The 18,249-nt window shown below is 34.5% G+C and overlaps 1 protein-coding gene across 1 annotated transcript in view; it reads right to left on the minus strand.

Annotated features, from left to right (window-relative positions):
- Window positions 1–18,249, minus strand: part of LOC111063429 — a 182,114-nt gene that overhangs the window by 46,548 nt on the left and 117,317 nt on the right. The window contains 3 exon segments of the mRNA XM_039438566.1: window positions 2,957–3,152; window positions 4,895–5,111; window positions 11,380–11,575. Coding sequence (XP_039294500.1) covers window positions 2,957–3,152; window positions 4,895–5,111; window positions 11,380–11,575 — 609 coding nt within the window.

Consider the following 18,249-nt stretch of genomic DNA (forward strand, 5'->3'; position numbering starts at 1 on the left):
AAATATATCACATCAGTAGTAAATATAGTTATACAGGAACCGGCATATTAAGCTGACGATTATGTAGTAATTGTTATGTTGGCACTACTGTCATTGAAAAGGCAGGAATGTTGTACATAGACAGGTCTATTCTTGCCTTTTCAGTAGCCAGTATGTCGTGGTCAAGTGAACATCGAGCGTTTGTGATTGAACCTTATTTTAGAAATAATGACTGTTATTTTAACACAGCGTTTTTTTCGCAGACATTTCAATTTAAATCGACCCACGCCTGTTCCCAGTAGGAATACCGTACTATCTTGTAGTGGGTAAAGAATTTTAGGAACACGTCGTCTGCTTTATAAAAACGAAACCAACCGGACAAAAACGGACTGTGAGAACGCCTGAAAACATTAATGCAGAAGGAGTAGCTGTTAAGCTGCGTACACATATACGCGCTTCCAACCCGCACCGAGCACGCTCCGCCCTCGTACCGCCCTCGTTCCTCCATCGAGCCACAGTCGCTCCGCCCCCGCACCAATCATGAACGTTACGGAAGATGTTAGATCTTCTCGCGTTCCCCGGTCGAAACACTCTTGCTCGCCGGTCGATCATCAATCGCTCTGCTGGAGTGACGTTCGGTTGCGGAGCAGAGCGAAAGTCTGTACGCACCTTTACACGGTCTCCACGACGTTTAGCAGCGATACAGGCTGTCGCGCTACCCATTTCCGTTTGAAGTGCACGACGAATTCTTCATTCCGTCCAGAAATTCCATCCGTATAAGATAATGTTAGTGCAAAAACCGAATGCAAATGATTGGGCACATCGCAAAGCCGCTTGTGAGATCATTCTCGAAAATGTCCACCAGGATTAAGATTAAGATTATTTATTTCGCAACCAATTTACAACAACAGTACAGCGCACAAAACTAAAAAAAAGATAGCAAATAAGAATAATAAAACAATACTTAAGACAACTTTTTAATCGAATAAATATGAAATTTGCTGATAATACTAATTGTATTAATTATCATTACAGGATGATGAAATGCAATCTAGCACAGCTACACTGTTTTACAAAAATACACCATAATTAATGCACGAAATAAAATACTGCATGCAAAGACCTTGATGACAAGGTCACGTTCGATTCCGTTATTCTTTCAAGTGACGAGGCACATTTTCATTTGTTAGGATTTGTGAATAAACAAAAGTTCCGTTATTGGGCAGCCAATAATCCACAGAACTAAAGGGAGTCATTCAACGAGAAATTGAAGCAATTCCACAAGTGATGATTGAGCGAACAATGGCAAATTTTAGAATTAGGTTAAGTGAGTGTGAGAAAAATAACGGAAAACATTTGGATGACATAATCTTCAAATAAAAAGTTTTTATGAGTAATCTATGTAATTTACTGTAAATTGCAAAATTTGATCTTTAATTTAATAGATTACATTTTTATTAATTGTACGAAACCTGTATAATAGAACAAGACCTGTATAATAGAACATAACTAAAGGAAGTCATTCAACGAGAAATTGAAGCAATTCCACGAGTGATGATTGAGCGAACAATGGCAAATTTTAGAATTAGGTTAAGTGAGTGTGAGAAAAGTAACGGATAACATTTGGATGACATAATCTTCAAATAGAAAGTCTTTATGAGTAATCTATGTAATTTACTGTAAATTGCAAAATTTGATCTTTAATTTGATAGATTACATTTTTTTAATTGTACGAAACCTGTATAATAGAACAAGACCCTGTATAATAAAACAAGATGAAATCGTCATAAATACAACATAATGAAATCATGCATTTCTCAGCAGAGATTAAGGTGGTTGAGGTCCTATTTGCATGAGAACACTCAAAGTTAAAGCAAACGTCTGTTTATTGAATAGCTTTCAGAGAAATTGATCCTGATTCACGTTCGATCTCAATAGTTTTGAGAAGTGATACCGTCAATATAAATTGAAACACAATTCATCTCTTGAAAATGAGGAAGCAGGATAGGAATAAATAATTTCCTCAAATGTAGTGAATAAAGAATGTCTATTCACAACCAGTTCTATTAAAATGATGTAAAACTAGTTTCTTAATCTGACAAGTCTATAAGATTGAAGTCGACAGTACGTAATTTATTGTAAAGGAAAATACAGAGTTATCATAAAAGAATGGTGCGGTTTCGAACATGGTTTAAAGAAAAACCAAATTACTTACAGTTGATGTTGTTTATTCATCTAATTTGTCGTCTCAGGCAGTTTTTTACATAATTGATAAATTTAAATATGACATATTGTGCGCCACATTGTGCGCCTTTAGTCGTTCGACAAAATATCCAAACGATAATCAATTTCTCTCCAAACATTCGCTAACATTTCATTGGTTATGGTTGTCGTTGCTTAATTAATCCTGTTTTTAAGTGGTTCAGGTAGATTTTTTCTTGTAAATTTACATCAAAAACATTGTTTATTCACAAGAAATCGCGAACTGAACCACTTTAAAACAGGATTAAAGAACCAATGACAACCATAATCGAAGAAATGTTATCGAATGTTAAGAGAGAAATTTATTATCGTTTGGACATTTGTTGAGCGACTAAGGGCGCACTTATTGAAAGTTATTAATCATGTAAAAAAACTGTTTCAGACGACAAATTAGGTGAATAAAAAACATTAACTGTAAATAATTTGGTTTTTCTTTAAACAATGTTCGAAACCGCGCCATTTTTTTATGATGACCCTGTATATATAGTTCAATCTATCTAAATTCAAAATTGTATGTTTTATTCTGATTTGTATATTCAGATTGATGATTTAGTGTATAAATTGAAATGGACATAACCTATAATATTTGGACAATTTGACACAAAATTAGGAAATTGAAGAAGTTTTGGGCAGTAGCCTGTTATTTCTTTTCGGACTACTGTATTGTTCACTCTCTCCAATAAATAAATAAATAAATAAATAAATAAATATTTACCTGACAAAAAACACAGTACCACCGCCACAGCCGTTGGGTACAGGGTTTTTGAAGAGTTCCTTTTTGGCAACCAACACCCCGGGGGTCTGAACACCTCCCACAAACTTATGCCCCGAAAAGAAAATGGCGTCTTTGTGGACCGACTTCTCGTCCATACCTGGCAGAATTGGGTTCATGTCCAGTTGCACATAGGGTGCTGGAAACAACAAAACAATCCTATGTTATTCATACAAGTTTGTAGACAAACATAGAAATAGAGTAAACGAGACAAACATAGACAAACATTCTAGAAGGATTGATGTTTTGTATTGTTTGTTCAGAGAATTATAATTCATTTATCATTCATTGATTCAAGATACACAATTATTCATTAAAATAATTAGTTTTAGTTTAATTATTATTATTATTAAACGAAAATCCAAATTAAATGCTGTAATTCACCCCAAAGACTTCTGCTACTGCAAATATTGACCACAGGGTAAACAGCTAGATGGAAATTCGATGATCGCTACTATTCAAAAATTATTTGTCAGCCCGGGAACAAATTTGTCATTCCCGAGCTGATAAATAATTTTTGAATAGTAGCGCTCATCGAATTTTCATCTAGCTGTTTACCCTGTAGTCAATATTTACAGTAGCAGAAGTCTTCGGGGTGAATTACAGATTTTAATTTGGATTTTCGTTTAATAATAATAATTAATTCATTAGCATTTGAATAATTGCAATATCCAAGTAATTCCCATCTGTAGTTTTAGTTTAGTTTTGGGCCTACTTGTTTGCGATAAAGAGGCCTGTTTCTTAGATATTTTCTTAAAAGCACGGTTCCTAAGACACTTATTAAATTTTACGGATAATTAAATCTATAGGTTAAATGGTTTATTAGATTTGATAAGTGACCTAGAAACTGGGCTAGAATCTGACAATATAGCATAGTATCTACACTTAATGAAACTTTCACATAGGTTATTATTATTAAACGAAAATCCCAATTAAATGCTGTAAATCACCCCGAAGACTTCTGCTACTGCAAATATTGACAACAGGTTTAACAGCTAGATGGAAATTCGATGAGCGCTACAATTCAAAAATTATTTGTCAGCCCAGTCGAACCCAGTACCTCCTAATTGCCGGTCAGGGATGCTTACCCTTACACCAAACTGACTGACTTCACATAGGTCTCATGAAGACACACCCATCATATTATGGAACAATCATCTCGTGATTTGAAACATATAATTCAAGTGCTCCAGGCTATCATACAAATTTAATGAAATTTAATTTCGAAGAGAAAGATGTAGAATAAGTCTATAATAGACAAACGCAACCTTGAAAAAATAATCCTTAATTTCATACAAATCGCATGAAAAATAGAGAGCTTAACAGATTTTGTCAATTTTTCATGTATTTTGTATGTAATTAAGGGTTACTTTTTCAAGGTTTCGCTTGTCTATTATAGACTTATTCTACATCTTTCTCTTCGAAATTAAATTTTCTACAAGCTCTGTAAAAACATATTTTGTGTTTATTGTACATTTAACATAGTAAATCAAGTTTCGCGTATTTCGTCACATATCTTAAAAATTACTGTAGCTACCGGTCTTGATACGGTTTTATTCAATTTTTCAGTTTATTTAACATAAATTACGCTAAATTGTACATCTTAATTAACAGCCAACAAATATCCGTAGGGCTTCGTTTCGTCAGGTGAACTGAAATCTTCCATCCTGTATAACTTGGTAACCAAGTATTTTCGGACCTATGTTAATTATTACTTTTTCTCTTCTTTCGATGAGAGGAATCACGCCGTGACGTATGGGCATCTTTTTTCAGAACACTCTGTATATCTATCATGTCATAGAAGTGCATTTCGTAGTATGTCACAGGTTGAATTCAAGTGCATTTCATATCATGTCCCAGAAGTGCATCCATTTGCATTACCTGCAGTTGCATAGTCCCAGAAGGCAAGTGCATTGTACTGGTGCAGTAGGAGCGTGGTGGCCACATCGTCTGCCAGAATACCAGTTATGTTGGAGGCAGCTGAAAAACAGCCGATCAGCTGACGATCTGCGCCCTCCAGCTGACGGTGCAGCTGCAGCTGATTCTCAAGGTCAACCAAGTCTAGGAAGCCTTCCTTCGTTTCTGATATTCGCACAACCTGGGAAAAAATTCAAACATAATTATTATTCAGCTGAAACTAACAACAGGTTTCAATAATAATAAACAGGTTTCAATAATTATTATTCAGCTTAAACTAACTACAGGTTTCATGTGCTGAGGGTGTAACAGGGTTTTGTGTTACAGGGTTTAATTAAGAGGTTTTAATAATTATTATTCAGCTGAAACTAACAACAGCTTTCATGTGTTTCAGTCATTCAATTAAATTTTATTTACACAAATTCATTTTCACATTTACACAACACTCTATTCTCTTTATGATAACATCAAATGAATGATTGGTAGAGAGTCAACAGCATAAACCCAAAGCTATCTCAGCTATCCTATACTATTAAACGAGCAATTTCTATTTATATGTTTAGATGTTTATATGTCTGTATTTTACCGGATCTCGAAAACGACTCTAACGATTCTCACGAAATTCAGAACATAGGTTTATAATATAAAAATTCGATTGCACTAGGTCTGATCCCTGAGAAAACTTGCTGAATGACATTAAAAGGATAATTATTATTCATCCTTGGAAAAACAGCTGATAATTATTATTTCGTCGTCTGTTGATGATGGAAGTGAGTGAGCGAGTTCATGTGTGTGGGACTGTGTCAAAATTATGACTCAGCTGTTGAACTTTTGTAATCATTCAGTCAGGTACTTAACGCCGGTTGCAAAAAGCCGGGTTAGTTTCAATCCTAATTAATTCTAGTAGATCCATCTTTTTGAAATGATCATTTGATCGAAATCATCTGTGTAAATCAAAATTCGGGAAAGAAGCAGTTTTGGACTGTGCTGTTAGTACTTCCCCAAGCATTTTAAAGAATTGTGTTTGGTTTGTCAAAAGTCAATAAATAAATAACGAGCGAAGCTCGGTGCCCAAATATTTTAATTGAGAATTAAATAAATTTAACATTTCCTCAATTTTTATGTATGTATTTTAGTTCAGTGCAGTAGCATATACTTATTCATTTTTTGTAAAGATTTTTTGTATTTTGTTTTTTGGTAAATACATTATTATTATTATTATTATTAGTTCTCCCTTCTCTTTTTATTCATTCTGTTGACCTTCACACTAGTTTCAAACATAATATCGGGGCACCGAGCTTCGCTCGTTATTTATTTATTGAATTTTGATAAACCGAACACATCTTTAAAATGATTGGGGAAGTACTAACAGGCACAGCCCAAAACTGTTTCTTTCCCGAATTTTGATTTATACACTATAAATAGTCCAAAAAGTAGGTTATGTTCCATACACTTTTACACTTGTATGTTCCATACAATTCAGGTTCAATTTTCTGTTCAAACATTTGAAAACAAAAAAAAAAATTATAATTTAGATGATATACAAACCAAATTTAATAACAAAATAACACTCACTAATCCCTTGAAATTGTCAAATAATGATCAACTTTGAAAATTATGATATAATCTAGTTTAGGAGGATTATCATGTCATGTCAACAAATCGGATTATGTTGATCAAATCGATTAAAAATTGTCTGGCTAGATAAAATTTCTCGCTGATTGATTATGATTACACACAACTGGAAATAATTCTGTCTCTCTCCCACACAGGCACACGCATCTTCTGTTATCGAGAGACGACGAAATTATCATCTGTTTTCCAAGGATGAATTATCCTTTTAATGTCGTTCAGCGAGTTTTCCAAAGAATGAGACCTAGTACAATCGAATTTTTATATCATAAATCTACTATGTTCCAAATTTCGTAAAAATCGTTATAGCCGTTTTCGAGATCCGTTGAACATAAATAACCAGATAAAAAAAATAACTAGATATAAAAATAACCAGATTTAAATATATATAGAAATTGCTCGCTTAATATAATAGGATTCTCATTCAGAATGTGATGATTAATCATAAGATATTTCTGTATGATATCTCCAATAATCCAACAATATTCTCTGTTATAAAAATGGAAATACAGTGCTGGATGAAATGTGAATAATAAGCAACTGCAATATGCAATGCTCAATGTAATATAACTAAGGCCTGTTACTGTTGTAACACATAGATGCACTGTAAAAGCATTCCAAGTGTGAGATTATAATTTGCTATCGTTAAGTAACTGATAAAAAGCTCGACCTTCAATGCTGTTTAAAACTGTGCATCGCATCTTGAACGCAATACCAACATATCTGTATGCAGCAGCTCCATAATATCTTTGTTAAGTTAGGTTTTGTTCAATGATGCTGTAGGCCTACATAGAATGGTAGTATGCGAAAAATTTATATGAACTTACTAAGCTTATATGAAATATTAATTTTCACTGACTAATGCTGTGAAAAATTTGCTGATACAAAGAGGAACTTGGGAATATATTAATAGTTTCTAATCGCATGAAAAATACGGTAATTCATAAATTATCACAATATAGCCTTCTAGAACTTTGAATAGAAATAAGAATCACAATGAAGAATAGAGTCATTCATGACCTTTGAATGAATATCTTCTTCAAAGCTAATATTGTTGACTCTGATGCAGGAAATATGAATGGATCTAATCTAACTAGGACAACCGAGATAACATTATTTATCCCACGACCGCGAAGAAAAATGACTTGAAATTTTAAAGCACTTTATATGGATATAGTAGCTCTGCTGAATACATTTATTTATCCATTCATACATTTTTACAAATTATGAATGACGTTTTATGGAAACCTTGACAATAAAAATGATTTGTTTTGATTTACCGACTCATAAATCTCTTAGAAGTTTTTGCAATATACAACAAGCTATAATGATTTATTTTGATTTATCGATTCAAACTTGCCAAACGTCTGGGAATAAATCATGTCTAAAACTGCTAGCTTTTCCTCTCAATTAAATTCAAAACTAATGTAATCAAATTTTGGACAATATTAAATTTAATTATTACAATCTTTCAAGATTGTTTTAGGAGTAAGTTTGAGTTCTTCACGTTTTAAAATTTTCGATTATAATAACAGTATTTTTCAGCAAGTGGTGAAGATTTAGTAAAGTATTCTTATTTAATTTGGTTTTCAAATTTCCTAAATTCTAAATTCCTAGTTTATAAATATTTTGGACTCAAAATTAGACAAAAATCGTGAAGTGTAAACATAACCTATTTTTGGACAATTTCTATCTAAATTTGGGGAAGGAACAGTTTTGGGCTTTAAGCCTGTTGTTCCTTCCCCAATCATTCATAGTTGAGAATTATATTGTATCTATCAAAGTATAAATAATTAAATCAACATGAAATATCATGAAATATTAACACAACTCAACTAATTTCAAAGTATTTAGTTTCATGAAATATTATTCTGAAATCTTGAAGAATTTGAAATAGGCCTCCATCCTTGGTAATTGCAAAATTTAAAGTTTATCAATCCAGTAGTTCAGACGTGATAATGCGTCATTCGTGAATTTCCTATCCGTGTTAAAGCCACTTCTTTCCTTCATCTATTATAGGTGAGAATGTTTCGACTCACGTCATACTTTCAAATGGTATTGCATGAAAATTGGTTTTGAAAACGATTAGCAAGTATTTTTATCTATTCTAACAATTGCAGCCATGTTCATCTCGAAGAGCTACTCTTGAAAATATGAGAAATTCATAATGTCAGCAACTTGAATATTGAAAAATAAAATAATACAATTTTCAATTCAGGTTTAATTTCCCATTCTATACGGTATCAAAATTACAACTAGCAATGAAACTTTGTTGTTTTACTTCATGAAAATTTGAACCTTCAATTCAAAAAGCATCAATTATTTGTATTCAAATGAACCCATGAATATAATTGAAGAGAGATTTTAAAATACTTCCATTCATACACGCTTAGAAGTATGCCAAGGTCATAATAGGCGGAACTGAAGCTGCTTGAAATTCATCTCATGTCCTACAAGAGTTATGTCACATAACTACAATTACAATTTCTTGGTAGCGAATGTATTTGTTTTTATGTTGGCGTAAGTTGATAGTTTCATAACATATCATGTGCTATTGCAAAAGGTTGCACCTATTTAATGGCACATGTATAAATTGCAAAGGATCATCATGTAGAAAGTGTCTGAAGGTAATTTAAATTTATTTATTGAAAAGATTCATGTACAGTGAAGAAATTAATATTTAGCGCGAGTTGAAGTTTCATACAAATAGATTTTTTGTACTATAAGTAGCCTATAGTGAGGTCCACGTTATAATGGCAGTGTTTGATTAGCAATGGTATTGCTATCCTTGTCTATCATTCAACAAAACGAATAGCGCTATCTCTTTCTCGCTTTGCTCAGTTGCCAGATCGTCTTTTAACAATGTAGAATTAATAATCAATTAACAAAATATTCCATCTTGACTATGTAAATTCATTATTGAGAAAAATAATTTCTTGCTTAATAAAATATAATTGATTAGTATAAACAAGAATGAACAGTTAATATTACATCAATAAACCTGTATCAGCTACCGTCTATTGACAAGACAGAGGATCGGTAACGTTGTTCTCCCAATAATTAATTGACAAAATATTTCATCTTAATTATGAAATTATTGAAAAATATAATTTCTTGCTTAATAAAATATGATTGATTATTTCAAACTAGAATGAACAGTTGTTAAGCGTCGTTTACACCAAATTTATTGTTTACACCAACGTTAATAACTTAATCTTTATAGATTCTATTAGATTGAACATAACTCATTATTATACACATGATATGTGTTTGTCAAGTTCCGTTCAATCTAATAGAATTTATAAAGATAAAGCTATTAACATTTTGTTATAACTCTGGTGTGAACGCATCTTTAATATTACATCAATAAACCTGTATCAGCTACCGTCTATAGAAGGCATTGACAAGACAGAGGATCGGCAACGTTTTACTCCTATCTTCCTCCACTGCCATTATAACGTGGACCTCACTAAAGTGTGCAACGGTGTAGCTGACAGTGTATATTTAGATTTATGGTTATTTTGGTTTTTAAGGGTAAAAAATTCAATTAATTTAAATTATTTAATTCAAATAGTCTTATTAATTTAAAATTTAATAAAAATTAAGAAGGAAAGTATAATTTTTTTTCTTAGCCCGCAACTAAAGCTGGCTTTTCGTTTGTGCGTAAATGCCGTCGTCGACCACAACATGGTGAGGATCTCACATTGGGTAGATTTCAATTTGACTACATAACCTAAAATATTATGTTCAATCATGTTTTAATGGGGGAAGTTGAGTTTATACTTTTTTATACATACAAATGGCAATATGTTGATATTATTAGAAATTTTTGATTCTTGAATAATAAACACAAATAATGAATAGTTATTTGTATATCTAGAGTGAAAAGTGCTGTTTTTTCTCCCTGAGGGAAAAGTTTGAAGCCCGAGGCGAAGCCGAGGGCAACAATAATTTTCCTGAGGGAGAAAAAACATTTTTCACTCGTGATATACACAACATTTTTCCTCCACCTACATTTTTATAAAAACTGCTAATAAAATAATTTTTAAAAACGTATGTGACCAAACAATGTGTTACAACATAATCTAAAAAGTAAACAGAAACAGCTGGCTTGTAATCACAGTTCTCCTCCGACAGCCCTATCTGTCGGCTAAAGTTGTAACAACAATGACAGCCAAAACTACAGCGATGATGAAGTTCCCGTTACAAATTTGATTAGTTAATAAGTAATATTCGTTGGCTGATATTTTGAATAACATGGAATAAAAGAAAAAAATATATACATTTTTTTTAGTATAGTGATATGAAGTTTGTAATAATAATTTCAGCATACAAACATAAATTTTATATATCGATCAAATGTCTGGTTGATGTATTGAATTTAGTTGGTTTAATGACTACTCTATATGCTTCCTCATCTGAGCCTAGACCTTCTGACCTATTCCAAATGTACGTTTTTAAAATAGAGATGCTTCCCATGTTATTTAAATGGAGTCACTTTTACTCCCTGGGGAGTTTTTCTGTTTTTAGTACCGAGAGCGAAAAAGTGACAGTTTAGTATCATGTTTCAGGGAGTAAAGTAAGTACTTTTGACAGTAGGTGGAGGAAAAAGTTATTTGATCAGCTGTTTTAGCATTCTTGAAATTTGAACAATATGAATGTCAACAATGCTTGCCGTCGTCGACTGCGGAAATTTACGGACTTGATGCCGTGAGACTAAACAACTAAACTTCTTATTTGTTTCAGTAGGCCTACTTGATCTTGACAAACAAGACCCTTCCCTTTTACCAATGTCACTATCCTAGATTGAGCCTCACCTTAGCCTGAATCTCTCGCCAAGGCAGGAGGTTGCTGTGATGCTCGCATGGACCGACGAACACAATGGGCGGCTCGGCGAGTGCCAGCGAGTGAATCAACTTGTGTACAGCCGCCGTGCAGCCGTGACCTGCGAATATCACCACGTCATCCTCAGACGCATTCACTGCGTTCCTGATTATGTCCTTTGCCTCATGTCTGCAACCACACAAACGACACTATTAAAAAGTGAAACAACATATCAACATTCATCATAAACACACATTGTTTATTGTTTTTGAAGGGACGGATTCAAGGATCCAAAGGTTCAAAGAACCCCACCGAAGCTTATTGTGTTCCCAAGTAGTATGTTAGTTAGACAAACCAATACCTATATCCTTTACAAGAACCAGGAGTTCTTCCCTATACTAGCATTCCATTCATCACCTGGTTGCAATACTTGTATCAATCCAGTGTGATAGTCTCTTCAGACTGATTAGTCCTCGTGACCTACGTAAGTTCCACTCCTGGCCTTCTTTGTAGGTCCTTCCGCTGAGAGAGGGGACGCCAAACTGCCTCTAGGGCGCCGGCCACCCTTGACTCAGCCTCTTGACCCATATTCTGCACCCATCATCACTGGTCTCTTGGGTTTTTTTCTTTTTGCCCCTCCGAAACTTCGCAGGGTCAAAAGCCTCACCTCTCCCAAGAAGGTTTGCCTAAATGACCGCCCTTCTTTGAGCAGTGGTGAGTCTTAGCCTCTCCACCCACAAACTTGTGACCTACGTGCGTTCCACTCCATGCCTTTTTGTAGGTCCTTCCGCTGAGAGAGGGGACGCCAAACTGCTTCTAGGGCGCTCGGCGCCCGGCCACCCTCGACTCAGCATCTTGACCCCCACTTGTGCCTGGAGTTTCACCTATCTCTGGTCTCTTGGGTTTTTCTTTTTGGCCCACCGAAACTGCCCTGATGGGGCAGATCCCGTGGGTTGGAAGGCAAGGCAACTTCTGGAGTTGCCTTGAGGTCCATTTTAGTCGCCTCCTACGACAAGCATGGATACTGTGGGTGAATTCTGGTTTTCAACCCATTCTTGACTTCGATGATCGACTCAAAGCTCCCCCAAGCCACAGGGGGCATAAATACACATACATAAACACAAAATTTTGTGAATTGAAGAACTACAAGACTCAACCTATTTCAGACTATGTGTAACCCTATCTAAATTTGGGAAAGAAATAGCACAAGGTTACCTTATTTTTTCTCTCCCTATAATTTTGATAATGTACTTATCGTACAAATAAATAAATGGTACTTGACATATTTTATTGTGATTAAATAGATAATGTGATTAAATTTTATCTAAATTTGGGAAAGAAATAGCACAAGGTTATCTTATTTTTCTCTCCCCATCATTTGATGATGTACTTATCGTACAAATGAATAAATGGTACTTGACATATTTTATTGTGATTAAATAGATAATGTGATTAAATTTTATCTAAATTTGGGAAAGAAATAGCACAAGGTTATCTTATTTTTTCTCTCCCCATCATTTTGATGATGTACTTATCGTACAAATGAATAAATGGTACTTGACATATTTTATTGTGATTAAATAGTGTGTTTATTTTCTGTGATTAAATGTAATAATTTTGTGATATTCATGAATAATAATTCAGTAATATTCTGTGATTAATATTGTGATTAAATGTGTTTATTTTCTAAACACAACAAAATATAACAAGTACCCTTTTATAGTGTTCAATAGCTTCAGTACCTAGTCCTAAAAAGAAAAGTGAGTACATATCAACATGTAAATTGTGAAAAACTGAACAAATCCAACTTGAAAGTGGAAACAAATATGTATCTTGCCTCGTATCTACACAAACCTATAACTGAAGGAATTGGCTTATACATCTACGGGATAGGAAACTCACGAGAGACGCGTCATAACGTTTGAACTACTGATCTGATAGACTTGAAATTTTTCAAAAAGATTCTTGATTCACCTATAAAGATTATAAGCGTATTTTAATTTTTATTTATCAATGTTAGAATTTGTAAGTTGTAGAAGAGCGTTGCTTGCTCTGTGTTTGTGTGCAACCAGATAATACAGTAGATGAATGATTCTTCTTCTTTTACTTCTTCTCCTTCTTCTTTTTTTCTTCTCGTTTTCTTCTTCTTCTCTTCAAGAATTCAAGAATGAATTTATTTGCCAAAAACAAAATACAAAAAGCTTTACAAAAAAAATTGCATGGTTGCCTGTAAAGTCGGTATACGGGCGAAAGTTTTACATGACAACGACTTTGAGTGGTAAAATAATTTTAATTAATATTCATTCGTATAGTAGGAAGAAGGATGAAATAATAACTCACAATGAGAGTGGTGAGAGGCACGCGTCCCTTCACTCGGGCATGGTTAGCCCGTGCCCACCTAAGAGCGAGAGAGACAACCATTGACTTGACATTTTGAATTAGTGGCGCAGTCGCAGGAGATTGCTTGCGCGCCTGCGCAGGTTGACTGCTCCGTTTCACTCTCTCTCCAGGTGAATGCCTTCGAGTTGGTGCGGCATTGCTCGCCACTGCTCCTATTCGTGCTCTTTCCAGACGACCGTGAACCGAAACGAACGCTCTCACTCGCTCTCATTATGAGCGCATAACGGGAACGTGGGAACGTAACGCAGTTTCTTGAAGTGTCTCCGGCAAAAACCAATTATTTAGTACGATGATCGACTCAAAGCTCCCCCAACCCACAGAGGGCATAAATACACATGCATAAATACAAAATTTTGTGAATTGAAGAACTACAAGACTCAACCTATTTCGGACTATGTGTTATCTAAATTTGGGAAAGGAATAGCACAAGGTTACCTTATTTTTCCTCTCCCTATCATTTTGATAATGTACTTATCGTACAAAATGAATAAATGGTACTCGACATATTTTATTTTGATTAAATAGTTTGTTAATTTTCTGTGATTAAATGTAATAATTCTGTGATATTCATGAATAATATTCAGTAATATTCTGTGATTAATATTGTGATTAAATGTGTTTATTTTCTAAACACAACAAAATATATCAAGTACCCTTTTATTATGTTTCAATAACTTCAGTACCTAGTCCTAAAAAGAAAAGTGAGTACATATCAACATGTAAATTGTGAAAAACTGAACAACAGCCAACTTGAAAGTGGAAACAAATATGTATCTTGCCTCATATCTACACAAACCTATAACTGAAGGAATTGGCTTATACATCTACGGGATAGGAAACTCACGAGTGACGCGTCATCACGTCTGAACTACTCAACTGATTAACTTGAAATTCTGCATATAGATTCTTCATTCACCGATAATGGTTATAGGCGTATTTTAATTTTTATTTATCAATGTTAGAATTTGTAAGTTGTAGAAGAGCAATGCTCGCTCTGTGTTTGTGTGCAACCAGATAATACAGTAGATGAATAATTCTTCTTCTCCTTCTTCTTCTTCTCTTTCTTCTTTTTTTCAAGAATTCAAGAATGAATTTATTTGCCAAAAACAAAATACAAAAAAGCTTCACAAAAAATAAATATAAGTATATGCTACTGCACTTAAACCAAGATACATAAATCTATTCAATTAGATATAATAACGAAATGATATTGAATGAAAAAGACTAAGAAATTGTCAAAAAACCACTGATTTATTGATAATTAGAAATTTTGTATAAACTGTAAATTAAAAGGAATATTTAATTTTCTAATTATCAATAAATCAGTGGTTTTTTGACAATTTCTTAGTCTTTTTCATTCAATATGAATAATTACCACAATATCAATTTCTCAACTACACAAAAACGAAATGATATCCTTTATATTATGAATAATAATTATAAAATGAAGATAGGTTGTTTGCTCTGTGTTTGTGTGCAACCAGATAATACAGTAGATGAATGATTCTTCTTCTTTTACTTCTTCTCCTTCTTCTTTTTCTTCTTCTCGTTCTTCTTCTTCTTCTCTTCAAGAATTCAAGAATGAATTTATTTGCCAAAAACAAAATACAAAAAAGCTTTACAAAAAAAATTGCATGGTTGCCTGTAAAGTCGGTATACGGGCGAAAGTTTTACATGACAACGACTTTGAGTGGTAAAATAATTTTTATGAATATTCATTCGTATAGTAGGAAGAAGGATGAAATAATAACTCACAATGAGAGTGAGTGAGAGGCACGCGTCCCTTCCACTCGGGCATGGTTAGCCCGTGCCCACCTAAGAGCGAGAGAGACAACCATTGACTTGACATTTTGAATTAGTGGCGCAGTCGCAGGAGATTGCTTGCGGCGCCTGCGCAGGTTGACTGCTCCGTTTCACTCTCTCTCCAGGTGAATGCCTTCGAGTTGGTGCGGCATTGCTCGCCACTGCTCCTATTCGTGCTCTTTCCAGACGACCGTGAACCGAAACGAACGCTCTCACTCGCTCTCATTATGAGCGCATAACGTTGGAACGTGGGAACGTAACGCAGTTTCTTGAAGTGTCTCCCGGCAAACCAATTATTTATAAGACGTTGTCACGTCAAAATAAATATAAGTATATGCTACTGCACTTAAACCAAGATACATAAATCTATTTAATTAGATAAAATAACGAAATGATATTGAATGAAAAAGACTAAGAAATTGTCAAAAAACCACTGATTTATTGATAATTAGAAATTTTGTATAAACTGTATTGTATTAAATGTATATTTAATTTTCTAATTATCAATAAATCAGTGGTTTTTTGACAATTTCTTAGTCTTTTTCATTCAATATGAATAATTACCACAATATCAACTTCTCAACTACACAAAAACGAAATGATATCCTTTATATTATGAATAATAGTTATAAAATGAAGATAGGTTGCTTGCTCTGTGTTTGTGTGCAACAAGATAATACAGTAGATGAATATTTCTTCTTCTTCTTCTTTATCATCTTTTTATTTTATATCTAAGAAACATGAGAAAGAATGGACTCGAGTCCCTGGGGCACAGAGAACAAGATCAAAAGAAAGAGTTTCCAAACAAATAAAAGACTGTAGCAGAGTATAAGGAGGAAGAAAGAAGGAGATAGAAACAGAGTATAAGACAGTGAGTGAGAGAGAGAGTGAGAGCGAGAGTGAGGACCTCTTCACTCAGTGAGCTGAGCGTTTCTCGAGTGGATGATGTGAAATTTATGAGGCGCAATTCACACAAGAGCTGAACTTGTGAAGAAAGGTAGAATAAGTTCAAGAAAATGGGATAATGAAAAGAAGTGAGAGAAGAAGATGATGATGATGATGATGATGATGATGATGACGATAATGATGATGATGATGATGAGTTGATGACGATGTGATGATGATATCGACGAGACAGGAAAAGGATGAAAAGGAGGAGGAGTAAGAGAAGAGCGACAATAAGGAGAGGAAGAGGAGCAGATTGAGGAAGAGGAGAGTGTAGAAAACGAGAAGTGAGATGGAAATATGGGAAGGAAAAGACAAGAGGAGTAAGAGAAGAGCGACAATAAGGAGAGGAAGAGGAGCAGATTGAGGAAGAGGAGAGTGTAGAAAACGAGAAGTGAGATGGAAATATGGGAAGGAAAAGACAAGAGGAGTAAGAGAAGAGCGACAATAAGGAGAGGAAGAGGAGCAGATTGAAGAAGAGGAGGAGAGTGTAGAAAACGAGAAGTGAGATGGAAATATGGGAAGGAAAAGACAAGAGGAGTAAGAGAAGAGCGACAATAAGGAGAGGAAGAGGAGCAGATTGAGGAAGAGGAGAGTGTAGAAAACGAGAAGTGAGATGGAAATATGGGAAGGAAAAGACAAGAGGAGTAAGAGAAGAGCGACAATGAGGAGAGGAAAAGGAGCAGATCGAGGAAGAGGAGAGTGTAGGAAACGAGAAGTGAGATAGAAATGTGGGAAGGAAGAGACAAGAGGAGATAGTTTTAAGTGAGTTATGAATGAGAAAAAGGAATAAGAAACAAGGGAAGGAGAGGCAAGGAGGAAGAAAGAGAATGATGGAGGTATGAGAGATACATGATAAGAGGACGACGGAAAAAGTCACAAGTACAAGATCATTGATCAAGAAGAGAGAACTGAAGACAATCGAGAGAAAATGAATCAGAAGCTTTGGATTAGAGAAAGTAGAAGAATAGAACTACAAGAGATGCAATGAATGATGAGGTTGAGGTAAAAGGAGTGAGAAAGACAAGGACAAGTTGAGAAGGATGAAGTAGATGAGGAAATACAGTGGGAGTATTATTATCAGAAAAGGTAATAATGGAGAATGAGAAGAAAGGAAGTGGAGTAGAAGAAGGGAGAGGAAAATAAGGATAAGTATGAAAATAATAAAGGAAGAAAGGACAAGGTAGTGAAGGAGCTTGAAAAACAGGGAGTAGGGAGGAAAGACAGATTACAAAATTTAAAAGAAAATGTATCATCAGAATGGAAATGATAAGAAGAGAGAGATAGCTGAAAAAGGGCTGTGAGGAGGATTAAAGGAGGAAGAAGGAAGATGAGAAGAAGAAGATAAAGAAGAAAGTAAAAGAGGAAGGAGGAGGAGGAGGATGAGGAGGAGGAGGAGGAGGAGGAGGAAAAAGAAGAAGAAGAAGAAGAAGAAGAAGAAGAAGAGAAGAAGAAGAAGAAGAAGAAGAAGAAGAAGAAGGAGGAGGAGGAGGAAGAAGAAAAAGAAGAAGAAGGAGAAAGAAGAAGAAGAAAAGAAGAAGAAGAAGAAGGAGGAGGAGGAGGAGGAGGGAGGAGGAGAAGGAGGAAGAGGAAGAAGAAGTAGAAGTAGAAGAAGAAGAAGAAGAAGAAGAAGAAGAAGAAGAAGAAGAAGAAGAAGAAGAAGAAGAAGAGAAGAAGAAGAAGAAGGAGAAGGAAGGAAGAAGATAAAGAAGAAA

This window comes from Nilaparvata lugens, chromosome 12 (assembly GCF_014356525.2).
Source record: "Nilaparvata lugens isolate BPH chromosome 12, ASM1435652v1, whole genome shotgun sequence".
Taxonomy (NCBI): domain Eukaryota; kingdom Metazoa; phylum Arthropoda; class Insecta; order Hemiptera; family Delphacidae; genus Nilaparvata; species Nilaparvata lugens.